Raw genomic sequence first — 27201 nt, 5'->3', positions numbered from 1 at the left:
ATCTGCGGTCATGTGGGCGAGATAATGAGGTAAATGTGTTGTCCGTGCAACCAATGTATGATTGGCTGAATCATGTTACTGTAGCTTGTGTAAATAGACATTACAGGTATTTTTCCAATGGTACAAACATACTTTATTGTACAATTAAATTATTTGCAAAAAAAACAAACAATTCAGACCACCAAAATAACTTAAATTTGAAACTAAAGAAAAATGGAGCAACGGTTCTTTTTTGCTTCCTTTTAGCACAAGCACCAAAATATGTAAAGAGAAAAGTGGTCAAAGATTCCATTTGAACACTAAACAAATATTAATAGTCTTATTTCCAGTCTCTTTAGGAAGAGAAACAAACAAAACAAAAGTTCAGTTGCCATGGTTTCTACAGTGATTCAGTATGTATACATTTATATGCATGTACATCTCTTCAAAATGGCATGATATACTCAAACCCGCAGTATCAATGACCGCAGTGTCATTTTGCATCACATCTTTAATACAAAAAAAGTTTCATCTAATTCCTGTAGCTTCAAGTTTTATATATATAAAAGAAATTAAATAATATATCTATATATAAAAGACTGTCTTTTTATATAAAATAAGTCTCAAGATATTGCCACTTTTTCCCCTCCCCCCAAATCCCAACCTATAGAGAAAAATAAGTGAACTTGTGAAATCTTTAATGACCAATTCATTTTCTGACCACACTAATAAGCCTTCTCCCCGGTATTGTGTTGCGCATGTGAATGCGTTGGTGCTCACAGCAAACAAGATGTGATTTGTTAGAATAACCCCAGTTTGTCAAAAATACAAAGGCGCATTGGTGCTCATATGACCTACACCCCATACTGTACCTTACAGAAACCTCAATACTTTCAATTTGGGAGGAACCCGAGTTGCTAGGAAACCAAATCAAAAGGAGAAAATCTATAATTGAAAGAGTCTCTGCTCATCCTATGTTAAAGTCTGTACACTAAGTTTATGCTGCTCATTTTATTACAAAAACAGCATTTCATTAAAGTCCAGTTCTTTGTACAGTAATATTAGATTACACCCAATGGTGCAGGCCAAAAGACGACAAGGGGGATATGACTAGGAAGAGAGGCGGGAAAGGGCAACATTGTTGACAAGAAAACATATTTTTTGAAATGCAAGAGGCGAGTTTATAGCTAGCAAACCCCACTACACATTCCCCACTACCATATCCCCCATTCCCCTGTGTTTCATTTCATGAGGGTATGTATGTATGTATGTATGTACACACGCATCAATCTATCAGAATCAGCTGGCAACAGGCAACATCCTCAGTAAGTCCATCCATCATTCTGTAGTAAGTGTGGGGGTAAAAGGGGAGTGCACATTCGTGAAAAAATAAAAAAGTTGGGAGACACGGGGGAAGAGGTGCTCGCGTAGAAGATCTGGGCGTCAAAACTGGAAGCTTCCGACCTGAGACAGTCCAAGAGGGAGATCAGCCAGTGTTCAACACCCTCCCCACAACACTGTTTAACTAGGACCTCTAACCCCATTACAAAACCAGAAAAAAGTCACACAAAAAAAAAAAAACTCACCTTTCTCAATCCTCTCGGTTTTTGGACAGTCATTTTCAAAAATATATTCTGTGAAATGTAGCAGTCATAAGGTACATTTACAGAAAAAAAAGTCCCGTCCCCCCCCAAAAAAAGGCAGGAAGATATGTTGTGATGTTTGTTTGTAGATACAGCGAAAATATTGATCATTATAATATATATATTTTTTTAAATACTTCTGCAAAACAGATACAATCATGACTGGTTTTATGAAGGAAAACAGAACGATAAAAAGGTCCATTGTATTAACTCACTGTAATTTTCCACCACATTGAAATTCTTAAAAATACTTGTAAAAAATAAAAAGCAAAAAAATTCAGTCCCCAAAAATATTACTTGTGTCATATACTAAGGAAGAACTCTCACGTCCAGAAACCCCTTACACCTTATGTACACAATTGGCAAAAATGTTATATATATATATATATATATAACATAAACAGCAATAACTTACCATTCGTTTAATTTATTCATTTATTGACTTGTAGGTTTAAAATGTTGCATCTCCCATAGGAAGTTAAGTTCTTTTCATTTATACATCAGAAAAATATTAAATAAAAATAACTTTTAAAACTGCCATCCCCCTTCCATTCAATCCCAGCAAGACCCATGAAGGCAGTTCTTCAGACCACTGAGACAGACCTAGTAGTAGGTTACATAATGTCTAAACTGTTGTGGTTAATGTTCGTCCCCAGGTCCTGGTTGTTATTACCCAACATGTCCGACTGCCCTGGGCCATGCAAGCCCCCCATCCCACTTATCTGGGACATCATAGCACTTGGGTCCGAACCAAATGTACCCGGGTCCCCAGAGTTAGTCTGTTGTTGTTGCTGTGACAATTGTTGTGGGTTTTGGGAGGCCACCATGCCAGGGTGGTGCTGGGAGAGGTGACCCGGGTGCGGAGAGCCTGTCTGGGGGGAGATGCGGTGAGGGGAGGGCTGGGGCTGCATGCGTGGCGAGGGGCTGGAGTGGGGCGGCTGGGACTGTGGCCGAGGGGAAGGCTGAGGAGAACGCACCTGGTTGCTGAGAGATTGACCGCCCAGAGCCTGGCCCTGGAGGTGGGGGTGTGGGGACTGGGCCATCTGCTGCTGGGGGCTCATAGGACTGCCGTGCTGGGCAGGCGAGCCCCCTCCTAGGTGCTGCTGCTGGAGGAGTCTCTGGTGGAGGGCCTGCTGGAGAATGGCATGGGAGGACTGGGGCTGGGGGGGACCACCTTGGCCTTGTTGGGGACCCTGCTGCCCCTGTTGGAGCTGCCCAGGCCCCCCACCATCCTGTTGCTGCATCTGCTGCATCTGCATCTGGTGCTGCAGCCTCTGTTGCAGGGCTGTGGCTACCTGCTGGGACATGGTTCCAGGGTAGCCCTGCCCTTGCTGGCCCTGCCCGGGACCCGACTGGGGCCCCTGGCCCCCCCCCTGCTGCGGCCCTCCTCCCCCAGACTGGGTCTGGCCAGGTTGACCAGGCTGGCCCTGCTGCATGAAGCCCTGCTGGCCCTGACCCTGCTGCTGTTGGGGGGGCTGCTGGAACTGACCATTGTTACTCAACTGTTGTTGTTGCTGCTGCTGCTGCTGTTGTTGCTGCAGGTGCCTTCGCATCAGAATCTCTCTGAACTGGGGAGTCATGTTGGACATTGGGGTGCCTTGGCCTGGCATACCGCCTTGTTGCTGCGGTTGAGGCGCTGCCATTTGCTGCTGTTGCTGCAAACTCCCAGGCAAGAGAGGGCGCTGCAGCTGTTGTTGTTGTTGCTGCTGTTGTTGCTGCTGTTGTTGTTGCTGCTGTTGTTGCTGCTGTTGTTGTTGCTGCTGTTGTTGTTGCTGCTGTTGCTGCTGTTGTTGTTGTTGTTGCTGTTGCTGCTGTTGTTGTTGTTGCTGTTGCTGTTGTTGCTGTTGCTGTTGTTGTAGTTGCTGCTGCTGCTGCAACTGCTGTAGCTGAGCCATAGTGGGTATATTTCCTCCTCCCTGGCCCATGTTCATACCTGCCTGGGCCGCTCCAGGGTTTACGTTGACCTGCTGACCATCCATAACAACCTGGTTACCACCAGGCCCAACTCCTACCCCACCAGGGGCCCCCTGGAACCGCACACCTCCAGGCCCCCCTCCTGGGCCTCCTCCCGGTGCCCCAGGCACCCCTGGACCTCCCTGGTATCGGGCAGCTCGCTGCTTGATGAAGGCAGCCATGAGGAGGGGGTTGGAGCGGAGGATGTTGAGGACCTGTTGCTGCTGGCCGGGGGAGCTGGGAGAGCGAAGGGTACGCAGGAGGTCCTGTAGAGCTGCCTGAGGGAGGTTCCCTGTCCCCACCATTGCCGACGCCGCCCCAGCCACGCCGCCTTGAAGTCCCATCAACCCCATTAACCCCCCTTGCCCTGCCTGCTGTTGTTGCTGGGGCTGACCTTGCTGTTGCTGCTGCTGTTGTTGTTGCTGGGCAAGCTGCCGCTGCTGCTGTTGTTGTTGCTGGGCAAGCTGCTGTTGTTGCTGCAGTGTCAGGTGACCCATCTGTCCCATCATGCCTTGCCTCTGCTGGGGGGTCATCCCACCAGGGCCTCCCCACTGCTGTTGGTTGGGGTTCTGAAGTCGGGCCTGCTGCTGGAGCTGAACCTGAGGGGGGATCTGGGACTGCTGCTGCATGCCTCCTGGCCCTACCACCATCCCCTGCTGCTCCATCAAGGTCCTCCCTGCCAGACCCTGGGGCCCTACCATGCCTGCTCCTGGGTGGGCCATGCTCTGCATCTGGGCCTGGGGGTTCTGGTGGTGAGGGGGGATCATGCCTCCACCCTGGGCCGCCTGCTGCCTCTGGAGGATCTGGGCCTGGGCCTGGGCCATCTGACGCTGAGTCTCTGCCACACGCTGGATCTTCAACGCTATCTCCACCGCTGCCGGAGGAGGCCCCTGCTGCTGCTGCCCCTGGGGCATGGAACCCTGGCTAGGGTTGGTCTGCTGCTGTGGAGGGGTGGCTGGGCCCAGACCAGGTTTACCCAGGGACTGGTGGAGGGGCGAGGCTCCTGGAGGTCTGGGGGTGTAGGGGGGCAGACCTCCTGGGTGCTGCATCTGCTGGACATTTGGAGACTGGCCCTGTTGCTGCTGTTGAAGCTGTTGGACCATCTGTTGCTGCTGAGGAGAGTTCATCATTCCCCCTCCCCCCTGCTGCTGCAGCTGCATCTGCTGCTGGAACTGGTGCTGCATGTGGTGCTGCTGGGGAATGCTGCCCTGCTGCTGCCCTGCGGGGCCCTGGCCCATCCCCTGCTGGGGCATGTTCCCCTGGGTTGGGGTCTGAGGCGTGAGGGGCTGCGTGCCCACAGACATGGGGGTGCTGGGCCCTGTGGTGACGTTGTTTCCCGGAGATGGTAGTCCACCGTTTCCCCCCGGTCCCGGAGGTGGCTGACCCACCCTCTGCATGCTGGCCATCCTCCTCCGCAGCATCTGGGCCTGCTGGAGTCGATGCTGGAGCTGCTGCTGCCTCAGCTTGTGCTTGATGTTCAGACAGAACGGTACGGGACACTTGTTCTCCTGGCAGTGCTTGGCATGGTAGCAGCAGAGAGCGATGAGTTGCTTACAGATGGGGCAGCCGCCGTTGGTTTTGCGCTTGCAACCTTTGGTGTGCTGCACCACACGCTTCATCTTCTGGCAGGACGGTAGGCTGCAGTTGGCATTGCGACACTGGCAGGCGTGGACCAGAGACTGGATGCAGCGCTGGATGCTGAGGCGCCGCGAGTCCCCGGGGTTGGCAATGGATGAGGAGGCTGCGTTGTTGCTCTCGTCGTCCAGGCCCAGACCCAGCTTCTCCATCTTGTGGATGTGGCCCTTAGTATTGTAGCAGGTGATGCACAGGTCATAGTCCTGGGACAGAGAGGTGAGAAAGCATGTGTGTTGGTTACTACTCCACACTTTACTCATCAATTTACAAGTTCAAAAATGTATGTAGCAACTAAGGATTCTAGTTTTAATGTCCTGTAGGCCTAGGCTACTTGATGTATTCAACATGAATGGCGTGCAACTCTCCACAGGTGCTTCATCTCAACCACATTAGGCTTCACAATCATATGTAAAGTGCTGGTGCCATTTGCTCAATATTGGATGAGAAATAAAATGTTAAACCCTGAAAACTTACTCTCTTCGATAATGGTAGTTGCTTTAAAAACAGTGTGTTTTTCCACAATTGCAACATATGCTTGCGCTTATCTCTCCCCCCAATTAGTGTGCACATGGGAGAGGCAGTGAAACAGGGACAGGGCATCGAATTTGTTTTAGAAAATAAAACATTTAAAAAAAGACGTAAACAAAATTGCTTTGGTAAGAGGAAGGCAATGTCTAATTTTCAGTTTATCGTTCCAGCTTTTCCCATCCCCTCTTCTTTCCTCCTCCCCTTCTAACCCTCCACCAGCCCCTCACCTCGCAGACAGTGCAGTGGTAGCGCGTCTCCACGTGGCCCTTGCACTCATTGCAGGTGTAGACGAAGCGGTCCTGGCTCTGGTTGTGGAGCTCCACCAGCATGCACATGGAGCTCCACTTGGACCTGCGCAGCGAGCTGAACTCCAAGTGTTTGTCCCGGGCCAGGGTGAGGAAGGCGTCGCGCCCATCCATCAGGTCGCAGGCCATCAGGCCGTCGGGGTCTGTGATGGGGCCCAGCGTGTTGGACATGGGCGCTGCTATCAGACGGATCACAAAGAATACCTGGCGAGGAGAGAAGGGTTAACAGAGAAGAGTGAGAATAGTCTGTCTTAGTGGAAAGTATTTTGGGGTTTGCGAAAGTGACTCGTTCAGCCGGTCCTAAAATCTGATTCTCACCAATTTACTCCAAGGGAGCCTGATTTACTACCCAATGTTTGTAACTTATGTTCAGAAATACATTAAAAACATTCAACGGTCTCTTCCTCCTACCTCTTTGTGCTTCTCCATGCTGGCGTAGAGTTTCTGAGAGAGGTCATTGGACACGTTGGGCAAGCCTGGCTTCTTCTTATTGGCTCGGCTCATACTGCTCTTATTCTTAGAAGTCTTCTTGCTGTTCTTCTTCTTGGCGTTCTTGCTGTCGCCCTTCGTGGCCTGGAGGTGAATTACACACAGTAGTAACCCTTTTTGATTTAGATCAAATGTAGAAATGCAGTTCATACAAGCATCAATTTTACATTTTGTATTTAAAAGTTAAAATTTAATCACATTGAAAGAGATCAAAAGACCCATAAGAACACACAGCAATGTACCTTGTAGTAAATACCTATCCCACTTACATCTACGCTCTCGTTGGAAGTGCTGTTTTCCTCTCTCTTCCTCTCCTCCTCCTCCTGCTCCAGCTCCTTGATGCTCTCCTCCAGCACGTTGGGCCAGAAGTCCCCCTCAAAGTACGGCAGCTCCTTGGCACTGGTCAGACGGTCCTCCGTGGCCTGCTTGAAGATGTCCTGAGAGAGGGAGAGAGAGATTAAACCTCCACTCGCCCTGCTTTATGCTTTATGCCTCTGTCCTTGTGCGCTCAACCCTTCCACTTGTGGATGGAGCCATTTAAAATTTGAACTCTGTCCCTGCATGGACCCCTCAAGCCTTCGACAAGACTCTTACCTTGAAGTCGTGCACTATGCGCTCCGCCACAGCCTTGTCCAGCATCTTCCTATACCACTCCTGTAGCCTCTTGGGCTTGGGGATCTTCTGGTCCATAGGGTGACAGTGGAAAATGTAGTCGTCCCCTTCACTAGGTGGGCATGCCCAGATGTGACCTGTCGTGTACCCCAGCTTCTTGACATACTCCAGGTAGCCAATGAGAATCTCATGGTAGACACCCGTCCTCAAAGAACGAGGCTGGAAGAAGTGAACACTGTCCAGGTACGAGATGTACACTCGTCTGGGGTAGACAAGTAGGCAGAGAGAGAAAGAGCAAAGATGAGGTCCAGTCCTTTGATGCATGTACATAAAACTGCTCCCAACTGAGTTAAGATAAAATTGACCATTAACAGAACCATTACCTCTGATTGGGAGGAGGGCAGTCCGAGCCATACTCCTGTACATGCATGCCGAAGAAGCAGACGTCAGCGCCATCGATGTCCTCAAAGGCAAACAGGGCTTTCGTTCTATATGGGAATGACTCACACATCTCCCCAGTGTCCACAAACCTGGAGACATGACAAAAGTGAGACAACTGATGCTACAATGCATGCATCCCAACAGGGTTAGGTAGGTTACTTTCTAAATGTAATCCGTTAGTAACTAGTTACGGTCATTTTTTAAATTATTTTTTTATTTCACCTTTATTTAACCAGGTAGGCTAGTTGAGAACAAGTTCTCATTTGCAACTGCGACCTGGCCAAGATAAAGCATAGCAATTCGACACCTCCAGTTACACATGGAATAAATAAAACAGTCAATAATACAGTAAAAATAAGTCTATATACAATGTGAGCAAATGAGGTGAGATAAGGGAGGTAAAGGCAAAAAATAGGCCATGGTGGCGAGGTAAATACAGTATAGCAAGTAAAACACTGGAATGGTAGATTTGTAGTGGAGGAATGTGCAGAGTAGAAGTAGAAATAGAGGGGTGCGAAGGAGCAAAATAAATACAGTAGGGGAAGAGGTAGTTGTTTGGGCTAAATTAGAGGTGGGCTATGTACAGGTGCAGTAATCTGTGAGCTGCTCTGACAGCTGGTGCTTAAAGCTAGTGAGGGAGATATGATTCTCCAGTTTCAGAGATTTTTGTAGTTCGTTCCAGTCATTGGCAGCAGAGAACTGGAAGGAAAGGCAGCCAAAGGAGGAATTGGCTTTGGGGGTGACCAGTGAGATATACCTGCTGGAGTGCGTGCTACGAGTGGGTGCTGCTATGGTGACCAGTGAGCTGAGATAAGGCGGAGCTTTACCTAGCAGAGACTTGTGGATAACCTGTAGCCAGTGGGTTTGGCGACGAGTATGAAGCGAGGGCCAACCCACGAGAGCGTACAGGTCGCAATGGTGGGTAGTGTATGGGGCTTTGGTGACAAAACGGATGGCACTGTGATAGACTGCATCCAATTTGTTGAGTAGTGGAGGCTATTTTATAGATGGCATCACCGAAGTCGAGGATTGGTAGGATGGTCAGTTTTACGAGGGTATCTTTGGCAGCATGAGTGAAGGATGCTTTGTTGCGATATAGGAAGCCGATTCTAGATGTAATTTTGGATTGGAGATACTTAATGTGAGTCTGGAAGGAGAGTTTACAGTCTAACCAGACACCCAGGTATTTGTAGGTGTCCACGTATTGTAAGTCAGAGCCATCCAGAGTGGTGATGCTGGATGGGTGAGCAGGTGCGGGTAGTGATCGGTTGAATAGCATGCATTTAGTTTTACTTGCGTTTAAGAGCAGTTGGAGGCCACGGAAGGAGAGTTGTATGGCATTGAAGCTCGTCTGGAGGTTAGTTAACTTCTTTATGATAGGGGGCAGCATTTTCACTTTTGGATGAATTGCGTGCCCATAGTGAACTGCCTCGTACTCTGTCCTAGATGCTAATATGCATATTATTATTGGATATAAAACACTGCAGTTTTTTAAACTGTTTGAATGATGTCTGTGAGTATAACAGAACTCATATGGCAGGCAAAAACCTGAGAAATATTCCAAACAGGAAGGTGAGAATTCTGAGGCTGGTTGATGTTCAACTCATCGCCTTTTCAATTCCCTGTAAGATATGGATCTGTTTGCACTTCCTACGCCTTCCACTAGATGTCAACAGTCTGTAGAATGTGGAATGAAGCCTCTAGTGTGATGTGGGGCCGGATGGGAGGTGTTTCAGTCAGTGGTCTGGCAGAATGCCAGTTCCTGGTCACGCGCATTACACATGATATCCCCTTGCGTTCCATTTCTTCTAGAGACACAAAGGAATTCTCCGGTTGGAACGTTATTGGATAGTTATGACAACATCCTGAAGATTGATTCTCTACTTAGTTTGACCAGTTTATTCGACCTGTTATATAAACTTTTTGAAGTTTGTCCGAGTTCGCCTGCATCTGCGCGAGCGTTTGGACATGTGCACTAAACATGCTAGCAAAAGTAGCTACTGAGACATAAGTAAGACATTATCGAACAAAACAACGATTAATTGTGGAACTAGGATTCCTGGGAGTGCATTCTGATGAAGATTATCAAAGGGAATATTTATGATGTAATTTCATATTTCTGTTGACTCCAACATGGCGGAGAAATGTTGTTTATATCTGAGCGCCGTCTCAGATTATTGCATGGTGTGCTTTTTACGTAAAGTTTTTTTTAAATCTGACACAGCGGTTGCATTAAGAACAAGTGTATCTTTAATTCTATGTAAAATATGTGTCTTTCATCAAAGTTTATGATGAGTATTTCTGTTATTTGACGTGGCTCTCTGCAATTTCTCCAGATTCTGGAGGCATTTCTGAACATGGCGCCAATGTAAACCGAGATTTGTGGATATAAATATGCACATTATCGAACAAAACATAAATGTATTGTGTAACATTATGTCCTATGAGTGTCATCTGATGAAGATCAAAGGTTAGTGATTCATTTTCTCTATTTCTGCTTTTTGTGACTACTATCTTTTGCTGGGAAAATGGCTGTTTTTATGTGGCTATGTACTGAGCTAACATAATTGTTTGGTGTGAGAGAGTCGGCCCGAGGATTGAACCCTGTGGCACCCCCATAGAGACTGCCAGAGGTCCGGACAACAGGCCCTCCGATTTGACACACTGAACTCTGTCTGAGAAGTAGTTGGTAAACCAGACGAGGCAATCATTTGAGAAACCAAGGCTGTCGAGTCTGCCAATAAGAATGTGGTGATTGACAGAGTCAAAAGCCTTGGCCAGGTCGATGAATACGGCTGCGCAGTAATGTCTCTTATCGATGGCGGTTATGATGTCGTTTAGGACCTTGAGCATGGCTGAGGTGCACCCATGACCAGCTCGGAAACCAGATTGCATAGCGGAGAAGGTACGGTGGGATTCGAAATGGTCGGTAATCTGTTTGTTAACTTGGCTTTCGAAGACCTTAGAAAGACAGGGTAGGATAGATATAGGTCTGTAGCAGTTTGGATCTAGAGTGTCACCCCCTTTGAAGAGAGGGATGACCGCGGCAGCTTTCCAATCTTTGGGAATCTCAGACGATACGAAAGAGCGGTTGAACAGGCTAGTAATAGGGGTTGCAACAATTGCGGCGGATAATTTTAGAAAGAGAGGGTCCAGATTGTCTATCCCGGTTGATTTGTAGGGGTCCAGATTTTGCAGCTCTTTCAGAACATCAGCTATCTGGATTTGGGTGAAGGAGAAATGGTGGGGGCTTTGGCGGGTTGCTGTGGAGGGTGCCGGGCAGTTGACCGGGGTAGGGGTAGCCAGGTGGAAAGCTTGGCCAGCCGTAGAGAAATGCTTATTGAAATTCTCAATTTTAGTGGATTTATCGGTGGTGACAGTGTTTCCTAGCCTCAGAGCAGTGGGCAGCTGGGAGGAGGTGCTCTTATTCTCCATGGACTTTAGTGTCCCAGAACTTTTTTTAGTTGGAAATTTGCATCCTGTAGTACGGTTTGAAAAAGCTAGCCTTAGCTTTCCTAACTGCCTGTGTATATTTGTTCCTAACTTTCCTGAAAAGTTGCATATCACGGGGGCTATTCGATGCTAATGCAGAACGCCACAGGATGTTTTTGTGCTGGTCAAGGGCAGACAGGTCTGGAGTGAACCAAGGACTATATCTATTCCTAGTTCTACATTTTTTGAATGGGGCATGCTTATTTAAGATGGTAAAGAAGGCACTTTTAAAGAATAGCCAGGTATCATCTACTGATGGGATGAACTGTTACTGTTTCTCCATCTAACAATTCAAAAAATAAAAATAAAAACTAATTCTGAGGGAAAGAAGTGATCCAATCCTCTCAGATGTACAAAAGTGCCTAGGGGGTAGAGGCTATGGGTTGATTTTGGCTTCAGCAAATTACTACATTAACCGCACTTGTTCCACCACTACCATTATCCCTTTCTCCTGTTCTATTTCTTCAGGGTAAAACACACATACCCCCCCATGGTGTCCCTTACCTGGACTTCATGCCTGGTTTGACCTCCACCACCTTGTCAGAGACGTGGACGACTCGAATGGTGACGTCACCCGACTCAGGGTGGCTCTGACGTTTCAGGAAGTCATTCACCCTCGTCTCCAAATAACAGCCCAGCTTAGTGTGGGGCAACCCTGGAGCGAGGGAGGAAGATGAGCTTAGTTTAGTTACAAGTAAGCTAGGTAAAGAGGGATGAACTACATCAAAATGGATACAGGTAAGTGATATTTAGATTCTTTTATATAAAGACATTGGTACTTACTTTTGGCGGCATACTTGTTCTCTCTACGTGTCTTATTCAACTTCTTTAAGCAGCCATCACAATTAAAACTGGTAGGAGAAAGAGTTCATTAGAGAAACCAGACTCTTAAACTCAAACTGCCTCATCTTTCCTAGGTTACAGGGCAGACAGACAGACTTACCCTAATGGCCAGATAGTGTCGTTGTGCAGGACACAGATCTGGTGCATCTTACGTCCACAGTCCATACATTCCACAAGCCTGCAGAGAGGAGCCAAATCAATCACTGCGACGTCTAACAACTGCACAACTACATTGCGCTCACAATGCAAATCACAACATGAATGCAATTACTCAACAAGATATTTACTTCTAATGGTGGACTTACAATTCTGGGTCCAATGCGTCATTCTTCTTCTTCTCAAACTGATCTTTACCGATGGAACTGAAGTGAGAAAGAAGAAATTCCACCCCCAGTCAACATCCACAACCAGGCCACACCCAGTCAAAAGCCTCATGAGTTTATGAAAATGGAAAAAAGTTAAGATGGATGAACCACAGCCTAGGTGGTTCCCAACCTTCTTTGAAAGATTTTACTGAGTAACAGTTCATATGAGGAAATCAGTAAATTGAAATGATAGATTAGGACCTAATTTGATTTCACATGACTGGGAATACAGATATGTATCTGTTGGTGAAAGATATTTTTTAAAAATAAAAAAGGGCCTCAATCTCATCACGGTATTTTTGCACATTCAAGTTCCCAATCGATAAAATGCAATTGTGTTCGTTATCCGTAGATTACGCCTGCCCATACCATAACCACACAATCAGCAAACCGTTCGCCCACATGCCGCCATACACATGGTTTGCGGTTTTGAGGTCAGTTGGAAGTACCGCCAAATTCTCTAAAACGATGTTGGAGGCAGCTTATAGTAGAGATATTAACATTTAATTATCTGGCACATTTTAGAGTGGCCTTCTTGTCTCCAGCACAAGGTGCACCTGTGCAATAATCATGCTGTTTAATCAGATTCTTGATATGCCACACCTGTCAGGTGGATGGATCATCTTGGCAAAGGAGAAACGTTCATTAACAGGGATGTAAACACATTTGTGCACAATATGAGAGATAAGTTGTGTGTATGGAACATTTCTGGGAAGCTTTTATTTCAGCTAATGAAACATGGGATCAACAATTTACATGTTGCGTTTCTATTTTTTGTTTAGCTATTGCCATAGCTCTTTACTCATGATAAAAAATTAATTTAAATAAGGTATTTAGTTTTGAACGTTTGAGCTAGAGGCAAGTGGTTTTCTGCATTGTAAAGGTAAAACACAAAGCCATGCTTTGTTACTTAGCTGTAAAGTGCCTGGGCTAAATGGTTCTCACTGGCAAAGTCAAATGACCTTGCGCGTGATGAGTGCCCCTCAAATTATACAAATGTAACAGCCTGAGAACGCCAGACTTGCAATGACAATACAGATGTAACAAAGTGTTATTCAATGTATTTGAGCGCCACTGGAGCTCCCAAGTCTAAATTCAACAGGTCAAGTTTACAAATGAGTGCTAAAAAAAAAATGGAAAGGTTTCACTGCACAAATGAGCACTCCTCAAGGAACACCACCGTGCCAAAACCACTGGTCTAACCTTTACAGGGTTTCCAACCCTCTCCCCCAACCATTAACTAAATACTTCAAACTCTAAAATCACCACAAGGTGGGAGCATTGGATTCTCTGGCTGTGCCCTTGTCCAACATTTCATATTGAAAGTATAAGACTCATGAAACAGATATCCTGGCCAGATTTTTAAATACGGCGTGTTTTCATCCCAATCTTGATTTACTAAAGAGACGCTGCAAAACAAATGTAGGGCTATAGAGGAAGACCAGTCAGAGGTGAGAAACAATAACAGCGGCAGTACAGATGTACAATAAAACCAATCACCTACTGCAGAAGACAGAATACCACAGAAAACATAGAAATGGAAGGGAGACATTCACAAAATATTACCAATAACAGCAAATGGAGGTACTTGAAGCAGATATGAGGGAGAAGCTTGGCATATGAGGAGTCAAATAATAAAAGCCTAAATATAAAATCAAATGTACGTTAAAACTAAAAGACAAGTTGAGGGAAGGCTAGAGGGTAACGTTCTACTCACGTCGGAGGCTGGGAGGGGTCGTCTCCTAGGGACACGTTGTCCCCCTGGATTTCGTTGAAGCACTTCTCACAGAAGTGGTACCTGTCAGCAAGAAGCCCAAATTTTGGTGAACTACACCGTTCCCCAACAGCACAGCCAATCACAGAGAAGGCACGGGGGAGGCAGCCACCAATCAGGGCAAGGCATGGCAGGACAGGGCGGGAGCAAGCACGCAGGAGGAGCGCAGAGTGGGCGGGGCAGGGGTCGTCATCAGAACAGCCAATCATGATTCAGGATTGAAGGGGAGGGAGGGGTTTGGAGGCGCATGATTGGATCAGACAAAAGCAAGCCAATGCAGATGTCACAGGCATTGACGACAGAGGGAGAGGACCAAAAGGGTTGGATGGTGAGGAGAGGGAGGACAAGACAACAGAGCAGAAGGCCGAGGCAAAGCACAGATTAGCATTTGGACATGAGAAGATGAGCAAAACCACCACAGCAGCGACAGAATCAACTGGAGGGGGAGGGAGGGGAAACATGGGACAATGCAGACACTGAACAGATATGAAAATGAAGTGGCAAACCATTTATTTCCATAGAAACACAATTCAACATAGAATAACTTTTCTATTGATCACCGTGTGTGAGTGTGAGTCACTCAGATTCCCCCCCTCCATACCTGTTCTGGTAGCTGAAGTAGGCAGCGTCCCGGGGTATAGTGCACAGCTGCTTCCCATAGCAGCACAACGTCTGGGGAGAAAACTCCAACTGAGTTAGGAGAAGAAAGGAAAACAGGAAAGAGAAAGGTAGATGATAAATGAACACTTGCTTAAACCCAAACTACATTTTCAAAATAGTTTGGTCCTTCAATACCAGGAGGAATATAATAATATTTGTACAGAGTTTTTCAATACAGGTTTAAAAAAATAAAGTGCTACCCATTTTACAAATGTAAGTACTAACAAAAAGACTGGAGCAAGGAGAATGAAAAGATGGCTAATTTAAAAAAAAATAATAATAATTTTGTTACGCATTGCCAAGAGTTTTACCAGACCATGCGACCAGGGAAACATGATCATGAGCACCATTAGACCCAAGAGGACAGACTATCTACAGCCTCTGCCCAAAGCAATAGAAAAATGTTTTGGCATCATCATGGGTCACTTGGTTAGGCCAGAGGAATGTGTCAGTCCTGGCTCACGTGAACCTTCAGGCTCACTGTCACAGTACAAGACAACAGCTGTATGGGGCTGAGCCCCGACCGCCACGCCTCGTTTTCATGAACGGAGACGCTCAAGTCATCCCCTGTTGACCACTTTGCTTAGCCCATTCAAGAGCAAAGTCAGAAATAGCTGCAAGGTTATGCTCAATATTTAAAAAAGGGTTGAAAGTTAATATGGCGGTGTTATGCCAACGCTGAAATTAGCCAAGCCTCGTCTCCATGCACAGAATGGGATGTGAAACTAACGATGTAATAGCCACATCTAGCCTGACACTATACGTCACACACCCTAATAACCAACCACACAAACACATAACCCCGCATCACACTCCCATTTCACCTTCCGACCACAGCAGTAGCCCAGGTTGACCATGACGGGGTCTATCTCGGCCTCGAACACCTCAGCCAGTTTGGAGCAGTACTTGTAGACACGGGACGTCTTGCGGTTGTATAGCCAGGCGTTGTTTAACATGATCCAGATGTCGTCCACATACTGCCAGGGTTCCTGGTACTGACCCGTATCAAGCTTACGCTTTATAGTGGACAGGTCCATGGGGGTCTTCACTATGTCAAAGTAGTCCTGGGGAGGGAGAGAGGTTTGGTCAAGTTAAGGTTCCTTTACTATTCCACAGAGGGGAAATTGGTTTGGCTAGCTTCACATGTAAAAAGCACATTTTTGATGGAGCATTAACTGAAACAGTGTGAATATTCAGTACATACAGGTATGCCCAGTAGGTGAGGGTCCACAGGCTGTCTGAAGGGCAGAGACTCTGGGTCCTGTCTGTATAGAGATTCCAGGGTGGGTATGAGGGCCTGGCGCAGCTCCTCTGGCTTAAAGACTGAGAGAGGTAGAAGGAGATAAGGTAGAAGGAGTAGAGAGACAGGTTAGGGTTCAAGTCAGATTCAGAAACGGATAACTGCATACATTTTTAGAAGCAGGAACATACTCTGTGGTTATAGAAACAACTCAGTACATTTGCTACCACAAAATAAAAGAGTCCTTACTCTTCCTCTTGTTCTGGGCACCAGACGGTGTACCAGGGGACTCGGACCCCTTCTCTTCCTCTTTTAGCTCCTTCTTCACCTCCGGCTTCCGGTCTTCAGTCTTCACCCTATCTTCACTCTTTACCCCCACCAATGACGACGTTTCCATGGGAACACCTTTGCCCCCACACTCCTCTTTCTTCACCCCCTCCATTTTGATGGGTTTGTTCTCCATATTGACGTTGGATAACTTCCCCCCCTTGGAGCAGCCTTCCTCCCCGTCGTCCTCCTCGTCCTGCTGCTGCTTGACCTCCGTCTTGGGGTCCACGGAGGCCGAGGCATCCGAATGGGAGGCCTGCTGGGAGGCTGTGTCCGCACTGCTGACCGACGCTGGGGTCAGAGCCTGACCGTCCTGGGGCTGGTAGCCGCCCTTCTGGGACATCTGGGGGGGGGGGGGGGGGGAAGAACGAACAGGACACTGGTTAGAAAATAAATGATATTACAAGAGAATGCAACAACCCCCATGGGAGTTAGTGAAGGTGAGGAAATTGACAGGCAACTCAGTGCAGTAAGGTGGGTGAGAGGAAGTTCCAAAACAAGTAGTTAGTACATTGGCTGTTAACTGTTCCATTTTGCAGCTGTATGTCAATGTTGTGATCACTTTTGTAAAACTGGTACTGAATCAATGTACTATTCATACCACATGTTGGAGATATAGCTGTACTTTTCTACATGATCTAATAAGTCAATCTCACCGGAGTGCGAGGCGTGCGAGGGAGCTGGCCTCCATGGGGGTTGGGGGTTGTGGAGGCGTGAGCAGGGTGCGATGGGGTGGTGGACCCCACCCCCATCCCCTGCTGCATGGGCTTGTTGGAGCCTGGTCCCTGGCTGCCGGGCCCTAGCTGCTGCTGAAGGCCTGGGGGGGCCAGCTGGGACGGATTGGGGGTGTGGGGCTGGGGGGTCTGTGAGCCAGCTAGCCTGGGTGGCGTTTGGTGGGGTGTGGGGGTAAGACTGCGGGCGGGGGAGGGCGAACTCTGGCGCATGGCCGCGAGGTGGGGGATGGAGTTGGGCTGCTGGGGGTTGTTGGACAGGGGCAGGTTGGACAAGGGGCCTCCACCCACACTCTGGGGACCCATGGGCCCCACCGAGGGGACACCACTACCCCCTCCGACCGAGCCGGGCCCAGCTAGAGGGCTGTTGACGGGGAGAGGGGAAGGAATGGGTATCTGAGTCTGTAAGGAGAGATGAGGTATTTAGCATTAACAGTTCATACATTATTCAGACGTTAACATACATTATGTATGACAGGGGCATCCCTCCAGTGAACCTACATGACGAAACACTAGTGTAGGAAGTAGGGTATCACTTGTGCATGTACAGATGTGTGGGAATGTCTTAGCGATTGTGTTTAGTTGGTTTGGTGATACGGTTCACAATTAAAACCAACAGCATAACCCAATCTGTCCTTTCGTTTCCTGCATCTACATAAGACTTTGAGGGCAGCGACAGACCATGTAGTTCCACTTTTGCCCACCTCTCTCACCTGTGCCATCCCTCCCTGGTTGCCTTGCTGGTTTATACTAGGCTGTGCCATGCCTCCCTGGTTGCCTTGCTGGTTCATACTAGGCTGTGCCATGCCTCCCTGGTTGCCTTGCTGGTTCATGCCAGGCTGTGCCATGCCGGGCTGACCCGTGCCGAGGCCTGGGAACTGTCCCTGGGGCAGGTACTGGTTCTGGCCCACGTTGGGCTGGCCCATCCTGGGGTTCCCCATGCCCATCTAAAAAGGGGACACAGACATTGGTTTAGAACAGAGCTCATTAGTCCTCTCAGACACTGATACTAGGGACTACTCCATGTGTTTAATCAATGTATACGTTAGTGCTATGACATGATACGGTTCCTCTTGTGTCATAATACATCTATAAGATCAATTGAACACTAAAACGTTTGTATTTGGGTATAATGCTCTCTTTTCAAAACAGCGCCCATTATGTGCATATAAAAAGAGTACTGACCTGGTTGATGGGTGTGAGGGGGAGAGGAGGGGTCAACCTCTGACCCATAGACTGCATCCCCATCTGATTGAACTGGTTCATACCTGAAGAAAACAAGCATGAGGATGATCACATAAAGGAAACGCATTTAGGTGCTTATGCATCTAAACGTGCTGCATAACATTGGACATAGTAACCAGGATGGCTCAAGGCACACTAACAAAGTAACAGAATAAAATATTGTCAACATGAGCCAAATGTAGTAACCGCAAGTAAAACGATAAGGTATAACACCACTAAAAACAGCCCAATAATGTCTGCTTGGCGACCCCTCTCTCCATGGACTCACCTGCAGGGTTCTGCATCCTATTAACCATCTGGTTGGGTCCACCGGGCCGCACCAGAGAGTGGTCAGGGAGGGGACCATCTGTAGGGGTGAAGAGGCGAAAAGATGGAGAGAAGATGTATTGCCGCTGTTGCACTCTAGAGTATGTGTCCTGTCTGAGAATCTGAATGCAGTATGCACATCTATTTGTGATATTACATGTGTATCCTGTCCACTCAGTGAGAGGCAGTGGCTATAGCTGGCCAAGGGCCCTACACCCTGTAGGGGGCATGCCAGCTGGCCCAGGGCCCTAAACCCTGTAGGGGGCATGCCAGCTGGCCCAGGGCCCTAAACCCTGTATGGGGTGGGCACCAACATACCCTGCTTCTGGAGCCGCGTCCGCCTCTTCTCCTCCAACTCCTTCTGGATCTTATAGATCTTCTCAGCCAACAGGTGGTAGTACTCCGCCTGGGAGGAGAGAGACAGGCAAGGAGAAATGATAGAGTGAAGGAGACAGCAAGATAAATGAAGGTTAGGGTGATAGAAGAGGGGTAATGATGAGAAAGGGGAACAGTGTAAGGAAAAGAGGGGGAAATTATTTATAACATACTAGGAACAGACAAATACACAAAATGAGAAATTCTGAAGTGTATTTGTATTCCAGACATTTGTATCGTCTAAGGGTTGCCCCCTTCAACAGGAACTCAGTGAAAGTCTTCAGTCAGTCAGTGTAACAGCTTACCCTGCTGTTGGCAGACTCATACATGTCCCCCTCCACCTTCCTAGCATACGCCACTAGGTTCTCCATCCGCCTGTCCTTCAGAGCAGCAGGGTCTGGGGTCGGGAAGATGGCTTGTACCCTACACACAGAGAGAGAGAGAGACAAGAGACTAAGGAAACTGGGGTGGGGGTGGGGGGGTGAACGAGAGCAGGACGCAAATCACAGTTCAGTGCAAAGAAAACCATTTTGTTAACTTTTATTTTGTCCCATAGAGAATGATTTAAGAGGAACGCTAGGGGAGATGCAGCAGGGAAGAGTGTTGAAAACAGACAATCACACCTAGCCAGCTGTGTGAGCTGGGAGACAGTGGGGAGGTGCTTAGATGTGGTGAATGTGGTCAGTGTGTTCTGTCATAGTCGTTCTGCGCAGTATGAAAACCCAGAGGATGTGAGTTTACTGTGAAACTGTCTGCGGCCTGTTCTGCACTGTCTGGGCTGGTACATTTACCACAAATAGTTCTCTTCATATTTCCTATAGCAATTCAATGTTCCATGTTCTTACAGTACACCCATCTATGACATGAGATAGCATTAGCTGCATTGAAACGGAGGCTAGTTTTTGGCTTGTATACAACTAATTGAACCAAATTCAAATGAAAGACACTGCTAAACCAAATTTAGCAGGATGTCTTCATTATCCACAAATTAGAGACCCTTTAGGCTAACACGCCCCACTATAGGCTCACACGGCCCACTTATTTTTTATTTCACCAGGTAGGCCAGGCGAGGACAAGTTCTCATTTACAACTGTGACCTGGCCAAGATAAAGCAAAGCAGTGTGACAAAAACCAACAGAGTTACACATAAACAAACGTACAGTCAATAACACAAAAGAAAAATTGAAAAGTCTATGTACAGTGTGTGCAAATGTAGAAGAGTAGTGTGTTCTGCTATAGGCTCACACGCCCCACTACAGGCTGTAACTCTTTAGCCGTATAAGAGTGTTAAGCCCGCATCCAGAGGCTATTGTCCCTCCATTCCAGCTCAGTCACTTACAGTTTGTGCACCAAGTGGTTCCTCAGGTCCTGGGTGATGTCCTCGTGCCAGCTCTTCCTCATGCCCGCTGCTGAGGGTGGGGTCGCCGTGGGCATGCATCCCATGTTACCCGTCCCACCCACATCACTCATCAGACTAGAACACACAGAGAGAGAACAAAGTTAAATTCATCACTGGAAAATGATTTATTTATTTATCCAAAAATCACAACTTGGAGCATTTGATAGCGCATGCCTGGAGTGACAGGTATGGTCGATGGGGTTTGCACTTCAGGGACTATTCTATTGGTTCCATTGCGCCGGGCCTGCTCAATCAAGCACAGATAGAAGTATTGAAAAGAAAGCTAATAAAGTATATTTGAAGGCAGGTCTGCTACTCACCCCTGGGAGTTCATGTTGAGGTGTAGCATGGTGTCCTGTAGCAGGCTGGCCTGCTGGTTCTGGGGTGAAACACCCACACCTCCATTCACTCCCATCGGGTTACCCCCTGACAGAGCGTAAGAAACATTAATACACAGTCAATATTCAACATTACCTTTTTTTCTTTTTTCTTCTCAGAGCCACCAACAAACACTACTTATAAGTCAATGATAGAAATTACTCCCCCTGCGCGTTTTATTTGCAAATGACTTGATAAAAAAAGGCCAACTTGACAAATGTTGACAAACAAAACATGCAGAGATAAACATGTGTGCTGGAGTAATTCCTATTAAAGTGGAGAAGAGGGGGAGGTTAGGGAAAGCAGCAGTGTAACCTTACTACTGTGGATATTGACTGGTTACAGCTTCAATCCCCAAGAGGGACATGCACACTGTTGCTGTAGTACATCAATTATTTAAACCAGTAAAAAAAATAAAAATAAAACATTAGACTGGACTAACTAAACAGCTTACCCATGGGATTGAGCGGCCTCATGCCTGGTTGGCTCTGCAGGCCCTGTGAGGGCAGAGAAGCCTGGTTGGGCTGGCTCTGCAGGCCCTGGTAAGTGAGGCCCAAGGCGGCGTAGGCCCTCTCGATGGAGCTGGGGTCGATCTGGCTGGGGGGGTTGAGGTTTGGGGCGCTGGGCTGACCTCCGGGCACTGAGCCCAGGGAACTACCCAGACCTACACCAGCACCTCCTAGCAGAGCTGTAGAGACAGTAGAGGGGTAGATCCATCGGTGTTAATATTTCTGTCCTCTAGGACGTATGCTATGAACACCTAGGTCAGGAACACAAGGAATTGGTCTGTCGAAGTTTCAAATGTAGTCACTTACAACATATTTATAAGGCAACAGATCCAGAAGTCCACGGCAGAGTTCAATCATAAGACAATCTCTCAAAGCATCTAGACCACTCGTATACATCCATACACACTACTTTAAAGAGTTGAGATCTGACGTCTCTTTAAAACCTAATAAGAATACTACAAGTGCATACTACTATTACATGAGCCAGCTGGGGGAGTAGCGTTTGATGGGCAGAGACACTCACACTGCTGGTTCCTCTTGTCCCCAGCGTTCTTGAGCGGCAGGCAGACCGGACAGTCGTGCCGTGTACAGTTCTTCCAGTGAGAGATGATCTGTCTGGATGAAGCACAGTGAGCCACTGGGGAAGAGAGAGGGGGGTGGGGCAGAGAGAGTAGGAGGGCGAGGCAGAGACGAGGTAAATAAAAAGGGAGGGAGAAAAGGCTAATGTGATGAGCACGTCAGGCAATGGTGAATATCATACACATCTCAGGTAAAGGTGTGACAAGGAACCATCTTGCAGGTCTTTCTCTTCTGTGTTTCATCAGCTCACCTTGGCAAGACTTGCCAGCCTGGCAGTGGGTCATGTGGTTGAGGACGTTCTTCATGGTGCGGCAGTGTGGCAGGTTGCACTGGCGCACCTCCCCGTTGGCTTGCTCCCGCCGCTGGCACTTGTGTGCGTGTAGCAGGAGCACTAGTTGCTGCTGGATAAGCTTGCGCTTCTCAGGGTCGGCCGTAGGGGGCGCCCCGGCTGCTGCGGCAGCTGCGGCTACAGACACGGCGGGCCCCAGGCCTCCTTGGGCGTTGGGGACCATCCCTGCAGTGCCTCCGGCTCCACCGCCCACACCTGCAGCGGACTGCTGGGGGGCCTGGGAATAGAGAGGGGAGGAAGAGAGAAAAAAGAACTGTGATGGTCAGTTAAGGGATGGTCAGTGCAGTTGACGGGTACCCAAACGGTAGCACCTTCTGCATAAGAAAGCTTTGAGACAGGTAAGTGAGAAGAAATAGGTAGGAGACTAGCTAGCTAACTTCCTAACCATGACAGACATGCCCTGCATGGGCTGGCTCTTCTTGTCCATGTTGAACTGGGCCAGGCTGTTGGGCATGGAGCCTTTGTTCTGGAGCGGAGGGCCCAGCCCTGCTCCCCCCAGGCCCTGGCCTGCCTGCTGCCCTCCATAGGGGCCTCCATAGGAACTCGGGTTACCCATCATACCCATCTGAGGAGATTTGGGGGGAGAGAAGAAAAACAGTTTAATAAATTGACATTATTTCTACAGCTTTTATATGCTGCTCCAAACAATGTGTATGAAAATGTAAGTGTTCAAGTCAATTGTGTCATTTCAGACAGTAGCCCTGTTAAATGAACACAACCCCAGGGATATTACCCACTTACAGTGAAGAGCATCTAAGCTAAAAGAACCACCATCTCCTTTCAGAGAGAGATTATTAAATCATACTGCTTTTTACCACTAATCAACTTCCCTTCCCTGCCATTTACACACCAATTAAATCAACCACTTCTAAAGAGAGATAATGTACTTCATTTCTAATCAATTAGCGCAGGTAGCGCTGGTGGGTTCAATTAACTCATTAATGATGGCTCAGAACAGGCAGACCAATTACTACTCCGCCATGCCACGGTTGCCCCACATTTCATGTTGACATGTTGGATTAAGACGACCACTGATGTGAAATATTAATCAAGGGCTTCCACGTGGCTCCCAATTTGTAGTAAAATATCACACCAGCAGTTGTCACAAAGTGCTTATACAGACACCGAGCCTAAAACCCCAAACAGCAAGCAGAAGAAGCAGCGCTGGTGTGTGTGCTCATGCATCTCCACCTCTCCAAGAACTTGGGGTTAAGTGAACGTTTTCATCAATTTGCATTAATTTCGTCCCCAGCTTTCTCCCTCCATATCCCAGCCATGCTCTTTCCTATGTTCTTCCTGCTCCCCGACAGAGCCTTTAAACATCCCAAGCTTTTGATCTCTACAACTCCAATGTGTACGTTTTTAAACCATGATTAATACATCCTTAATAGGAGAACTGAAACGTGCTCTTTCACACTGCTTTCTTTTCGTGTGAATAAACTGTTGGATATTAACGTTGTGTGGGCAAAAATAACTGCTTGTAGCTTTCTTGGTCAGGGGGGCTTACTCGAAAAAAGACACTAATCTCAATGTCCCCTCCTTGGTAAAATAAAGAACAGGTCAATAAAATAAAAAACATCTCTCTCCTGTGGTCTGAAGGGTCCATACATACCTTGTTCATTGCTCCAGGTTGCTGTACTCTGAGTCCAGCCTGTCCACCAGCCCCCTGCTGCTGTTGCTGCTGCAGAGTCTCAGCCAGCAGGTTACTGTTCCCCCCAATCCCCTGGTTCAAGAAGCCCATCCTGGGGGATCCGTTCATCACCTGCCCACCCATCATGGATTGCTGCTGCTGTCCGTTGCCCTTCTGGGCCCCCATCATTCCCCGATTCATGCTGCCCACCATCCCCGCCTGCTGCTGCATCATGCTGGCCTGCTGCTGGGGTGAGAGGTGTTGCTGCTGGCCCATGCCCTGGGGCCCAGGGGACACCTTCATGTTTCCCAGGTGGCCCATGCTGGCCCCGCCTGTGCTGCCCACTGCGCCCTGCTGGGTGGAGGCGTGTGGAGCGCCTGACCGAAGGAGCTCGGAGAGCTGCTTGTGCTTGGCCACCGCGTCCTGGCCACCCCCCCCCCCAGGTCCCATCCCACCTCCCAGGCTGGTGTGCAGTTGGCTGAGGTCCCCGCCATTGACCAGGCCCAACTCTGAGGAGTTGATAAGCTCGTCTGGGAGGTCATGCTCCAGGTCAAACAACGAGCCGAAATCTGTGCAGAGAGGGAGAGAACGAGAGCATATGGAGAGATGAGGGAGAAATAGCATAACGGGATTGTAAGTGAGGGGATTGGAAGATACGAGAGAAAGAGATAAGTGTGCTAGGGTACATTGCTGGCATAACAAATTATTAGTAAGAAAACCAAATCCAGTGTACTGCATTCAGACATGGTTGCATCAAATGAGGTGGCTAATTGGCATAGCAATATACCTACATTTGTATAATTTTATTTATTTTACCTTTATTTAACTAGGCAAGTCAGTTAAGAACAAATTCTTATTTTCAATGACGACCTAGGGAACAGTGGGTTAACTGCCTTGTTCAGGGACAGAACGACAGATTTGTACCTTGTCAGCTCAGGGATTTGAACTTGCAACCTTTCGGTTACTAGTCCAACGCACTAACCACTAGGAAAACCAAAGCTTTGAAATGAAGGCAGATGCCCAAACAGACAGACGGCCGGCCGACCACAGGTTGTCCGTTCCGGACCTCGAGCGTGATTTTAGCTCGGCGCAGACAGAGACATGTTTACACACACACACACTGCTCAGCTCTGTGCCAGAGTATTCAACACAACAACTAGAGAATTTACAAATATAGGCCTACAGGATTTTTTTTCTGGATATATTGGACCGCCACAGCATTCTCTGAGCAGTATGGGGGCGGAAAACATTTCAAAAGTGCAGTACATGCACTGGATTATTTTCTGTTATTAGGGTAACTTGGACCCTTAAAAGTATTTTGTGTCAAGTGCCTGACTTGAGCACGTATCAGATGGACAATGGGAGGCCGTAGCTATGCAATGACAAAATGTACGAACAGTTTCAAGTCCCATTTCAAACATGCCTTCTCACATAACTACTAGCGAGCATCTGCAGGCCATTTTAACACATCGGAGTGGTGGTAAATAATGTGGCCACGTTCTCTGGCTTTTTGTCTTAACCGTGTAATTGTTCACCTTTTTGTATAAGGTTGCTGGACTGGATCCTCCAGTCTCTCCCACACATCTTCAGAAAAACTGACAATGGCAATTTGAGCATAACAATCACTCGGTTAGCTAGCTAGCTACATGGATGGGCCTGCTGCAGTAGCTATCCAACTATGAAATTAACGTTAGCCAGCAATCAAACTAAGCTAGCGTACTAAATTGGAAACATTGAACTTTTCCAGGTAACCAGGTGAAGGAAACTTCAACAATTAGTTTACGAGCTAACGTTATATAATTTGTTATATATATATAGTTAATGATAACAATGAAATACTCTGTTGGGAAATGTATATACACATCAGTGTTGAATTTTACTGTTCGTTGGTGCGTTTGTGTTAACGCGTTAGCTAGTTAGCATTGTATGGATGAGCTTTGTCATAACTCGCTTTGAAAGTTAGCTAGCGAGCTGACTAAATAGCTAGCTAACAAACTACAAATAGCTAACTAGTTAGCAAAGTAGCTAGCTACTTGGCTAGGCAAGTCAATTTACTGGTGAGCGAGTTGAACCATTTGTGTTTCATGGATTGCCACTTAGCTAGTTATCTAAATTATTATAAAACGTTTTTCAACCATCATTTGCCACACCGATCAAGCGGTAAGCTTCAACACTAGCTAACGCGTTAGCTACTTAAAAACAGTTAGCAAGCTAACGTTAGCTGTGTCGCCTAAACGAAGTACTTGTCAATATCGGGAAAATTTAAAATGTTAACCGTGTTGCTGACATACCATTTATATTTTCCTGTATTTAATACCTAAATACCAACGCCACATACGCTGTAGCCAACTACCCATGCAGCGAAGTAGCTATCAATCTAAGCCCCGGATTCGTAACTAGCTACAGTAGTAGCCAGCGTTCATCGTAGTGCTGAAATTACTAGCCTATTGCTAGTCCGACACTCGCTAGCTAGAGCTAATACGACAAAAACAGTGGGGCAATCGCACGGCCCCTTCCTATTTCGAATAAAAATCACATTTAATTTAAAATAATACAAAATAAAAACATACAACATAATACCCTAACAAACCAAATAAAAACATTTACCGTTTCCATCGCTGGCGGAGACAGACAGTGCCGGAGAGGATAGTTTAGGCCTCTTGGCTGAAGGCGGGCCAGAGTCCAGAACGTTCTCGGCCATATTTTTTCGAATTAAAAAGATATACGGTATCCACAACGGAAGACGTTTTCACGTCTTTTGAACCTTATTTTCCTTTTCGATTCCACAATTCTGACTTTTCCCCCTCCTTTTGGGGGACGAAGGGGGGGAAAGTCGCGTGTACAATATACTCCTTTCCTGGGTTCGCCTCTCGATTTCAGCTTCGGCGTATCAACCCCCTCCGTAGTCGAATTTTTTGTTCTTTATAAATTGCCAGCGGAGGAGGAGGGGGCTCGGTGTGAGAGAGAGGGAGACACACGCAGTGGCTCTCCTCTAAACTCATATAGCTTCATCTGATGCGAGAAAATTGTCCCAATATATATCTTCCATGATTACACCCGTCATTTATGCCACCCTTAGCATAAGATTAACATAAACGTCGGGCAGCAAACCCTTGTTGGCTGTGGCGAAGAGGTGATACGAAAAAATCCAGCGCAGCTGTAATTTATTGGGGATAGAATAAATAGCCTGTTATCTCCAGGGTCTGGAAAATGCAATAGTTGAAAAGTGTGTATTTCATTACATGTAGCCTATATGTTGCAATGCAGTACAAATATGATACAATGTATCTGGTTAAATCAGAATTGCAACTGCATGCATGGTGGTAAATTATGGACATGGGAATTTGAATACATTAATGGGATCTCAATGGTTGCACCATGCAACAACTTATTTAATTTAGCCTAGTAGGACTA

The 27201-nt window shown here is 47.2% G+C and overlaps 1 protein-coding gene across 3 annotated transcripts; it reads right to left on the bottom strand.

The window, feature by feature from the left end:
- Positions 1-109: 109 nt before the first annotated feature.
- On the bottom strand, positions 110-26908 carry LOC129862407 (histone acetyltransferase p300-like). 3 transcript variants are annotated; one of them, XM_055934046.1, is made up of 29 exons: positions 26395-26908; positions 23770-24356; positions 22543-22722; positions 22059-22374; positions 21753-21866; positions 21175-21408; positions 20663-20768; positions 20283-20417; positions 19249-19366; positions 18887-18974; positions 18531-18608; positions 18203-18285; positions 17722-17964; positions 16943-17419; positions 16209-16629; positions 15924-16042; positions 15544-15783; positions 14661-14749; positions 14003-14113; positions 12226-12282; positions 12021-12098; positions 11861-11928; positions 11582-11732; positions 7528-7674; positions 7127-7406; positions 6802-6969; positions 6455-6616; positions 5966-6247; positions 110-5413 (listed from the first exon to the last, which is right to left on the bottom strand). In XM_055934046.1, the coding sequence occupies exons 1-29, from the start codon at positions 26486-26488 to the stop codon at positions 2237-2239; spliced, it is 8403 nt and encodes a 2800-aa protein (XP_055790021.1). In that variant the 5' UTR covers positions 26489-26908; the 3' UTR covers positions 110-2236. The 3 variants fall into 3 exon arrangements, with proteins under 3 accessions (XP_055790021.1, XP_055790042.1, XP_055790032.1); XM_055934067.1 differs by having other exon boundaries at positions 14003-14083; positions 26395-26907; XM_055934057.1 differs by having other exon boundaries at positions 17731-17964; positions 26395-26907.
- Positions 26909-27201: the final 293 nt, after the last annotated feature.

This window comes from Salvelinus fontinalis, chromosome 1, assembly GCF_029448725.1.
Source record: "Salvelinus fontinalis isolate EN_2023a chromosome 1, ASM2944872v1, whole genome shotgun sequence".
In the NCBI taxonomy this organism is placed as follows: domain Eukaryota; kingdom Metazoa; phylum Chordata; class Actinopteri; order Salmoniformes; family Salmonidae; genus Salvelinus; species Salvelinus fontinalis.
Note: the sequence above shows the minus strand (reverse complement) of the source record. Positions and strands in the feature narration are given on the sequence as shown.

Excerpts from the sequence above, each read along its gene's own strand:
- LOC129862407 (XM_055934046.1), bottom strand. The coding sequence starts at position 26,488 with ATGGCCGAGAACGTTCTGGACTCTGGCCCGCCTTCAGCCAAGAGGCCT. Across the intron at positions 22,375-22,542 it reads TGCAGGGCATGTCTGTCATG|GCCCCCCAGCAGTCCGCTGC; the intron begins GTTAGGAAGTTA and ends CTCTATTCCCAG. Across the intron at positions 7,675-11,581 it reads AAACCAGGCATGAAGTCCAG|GTTTGTGGACACTGGGGAGA; the intron begins GTAAGGGACACC and ends TCATGTCTCCAG.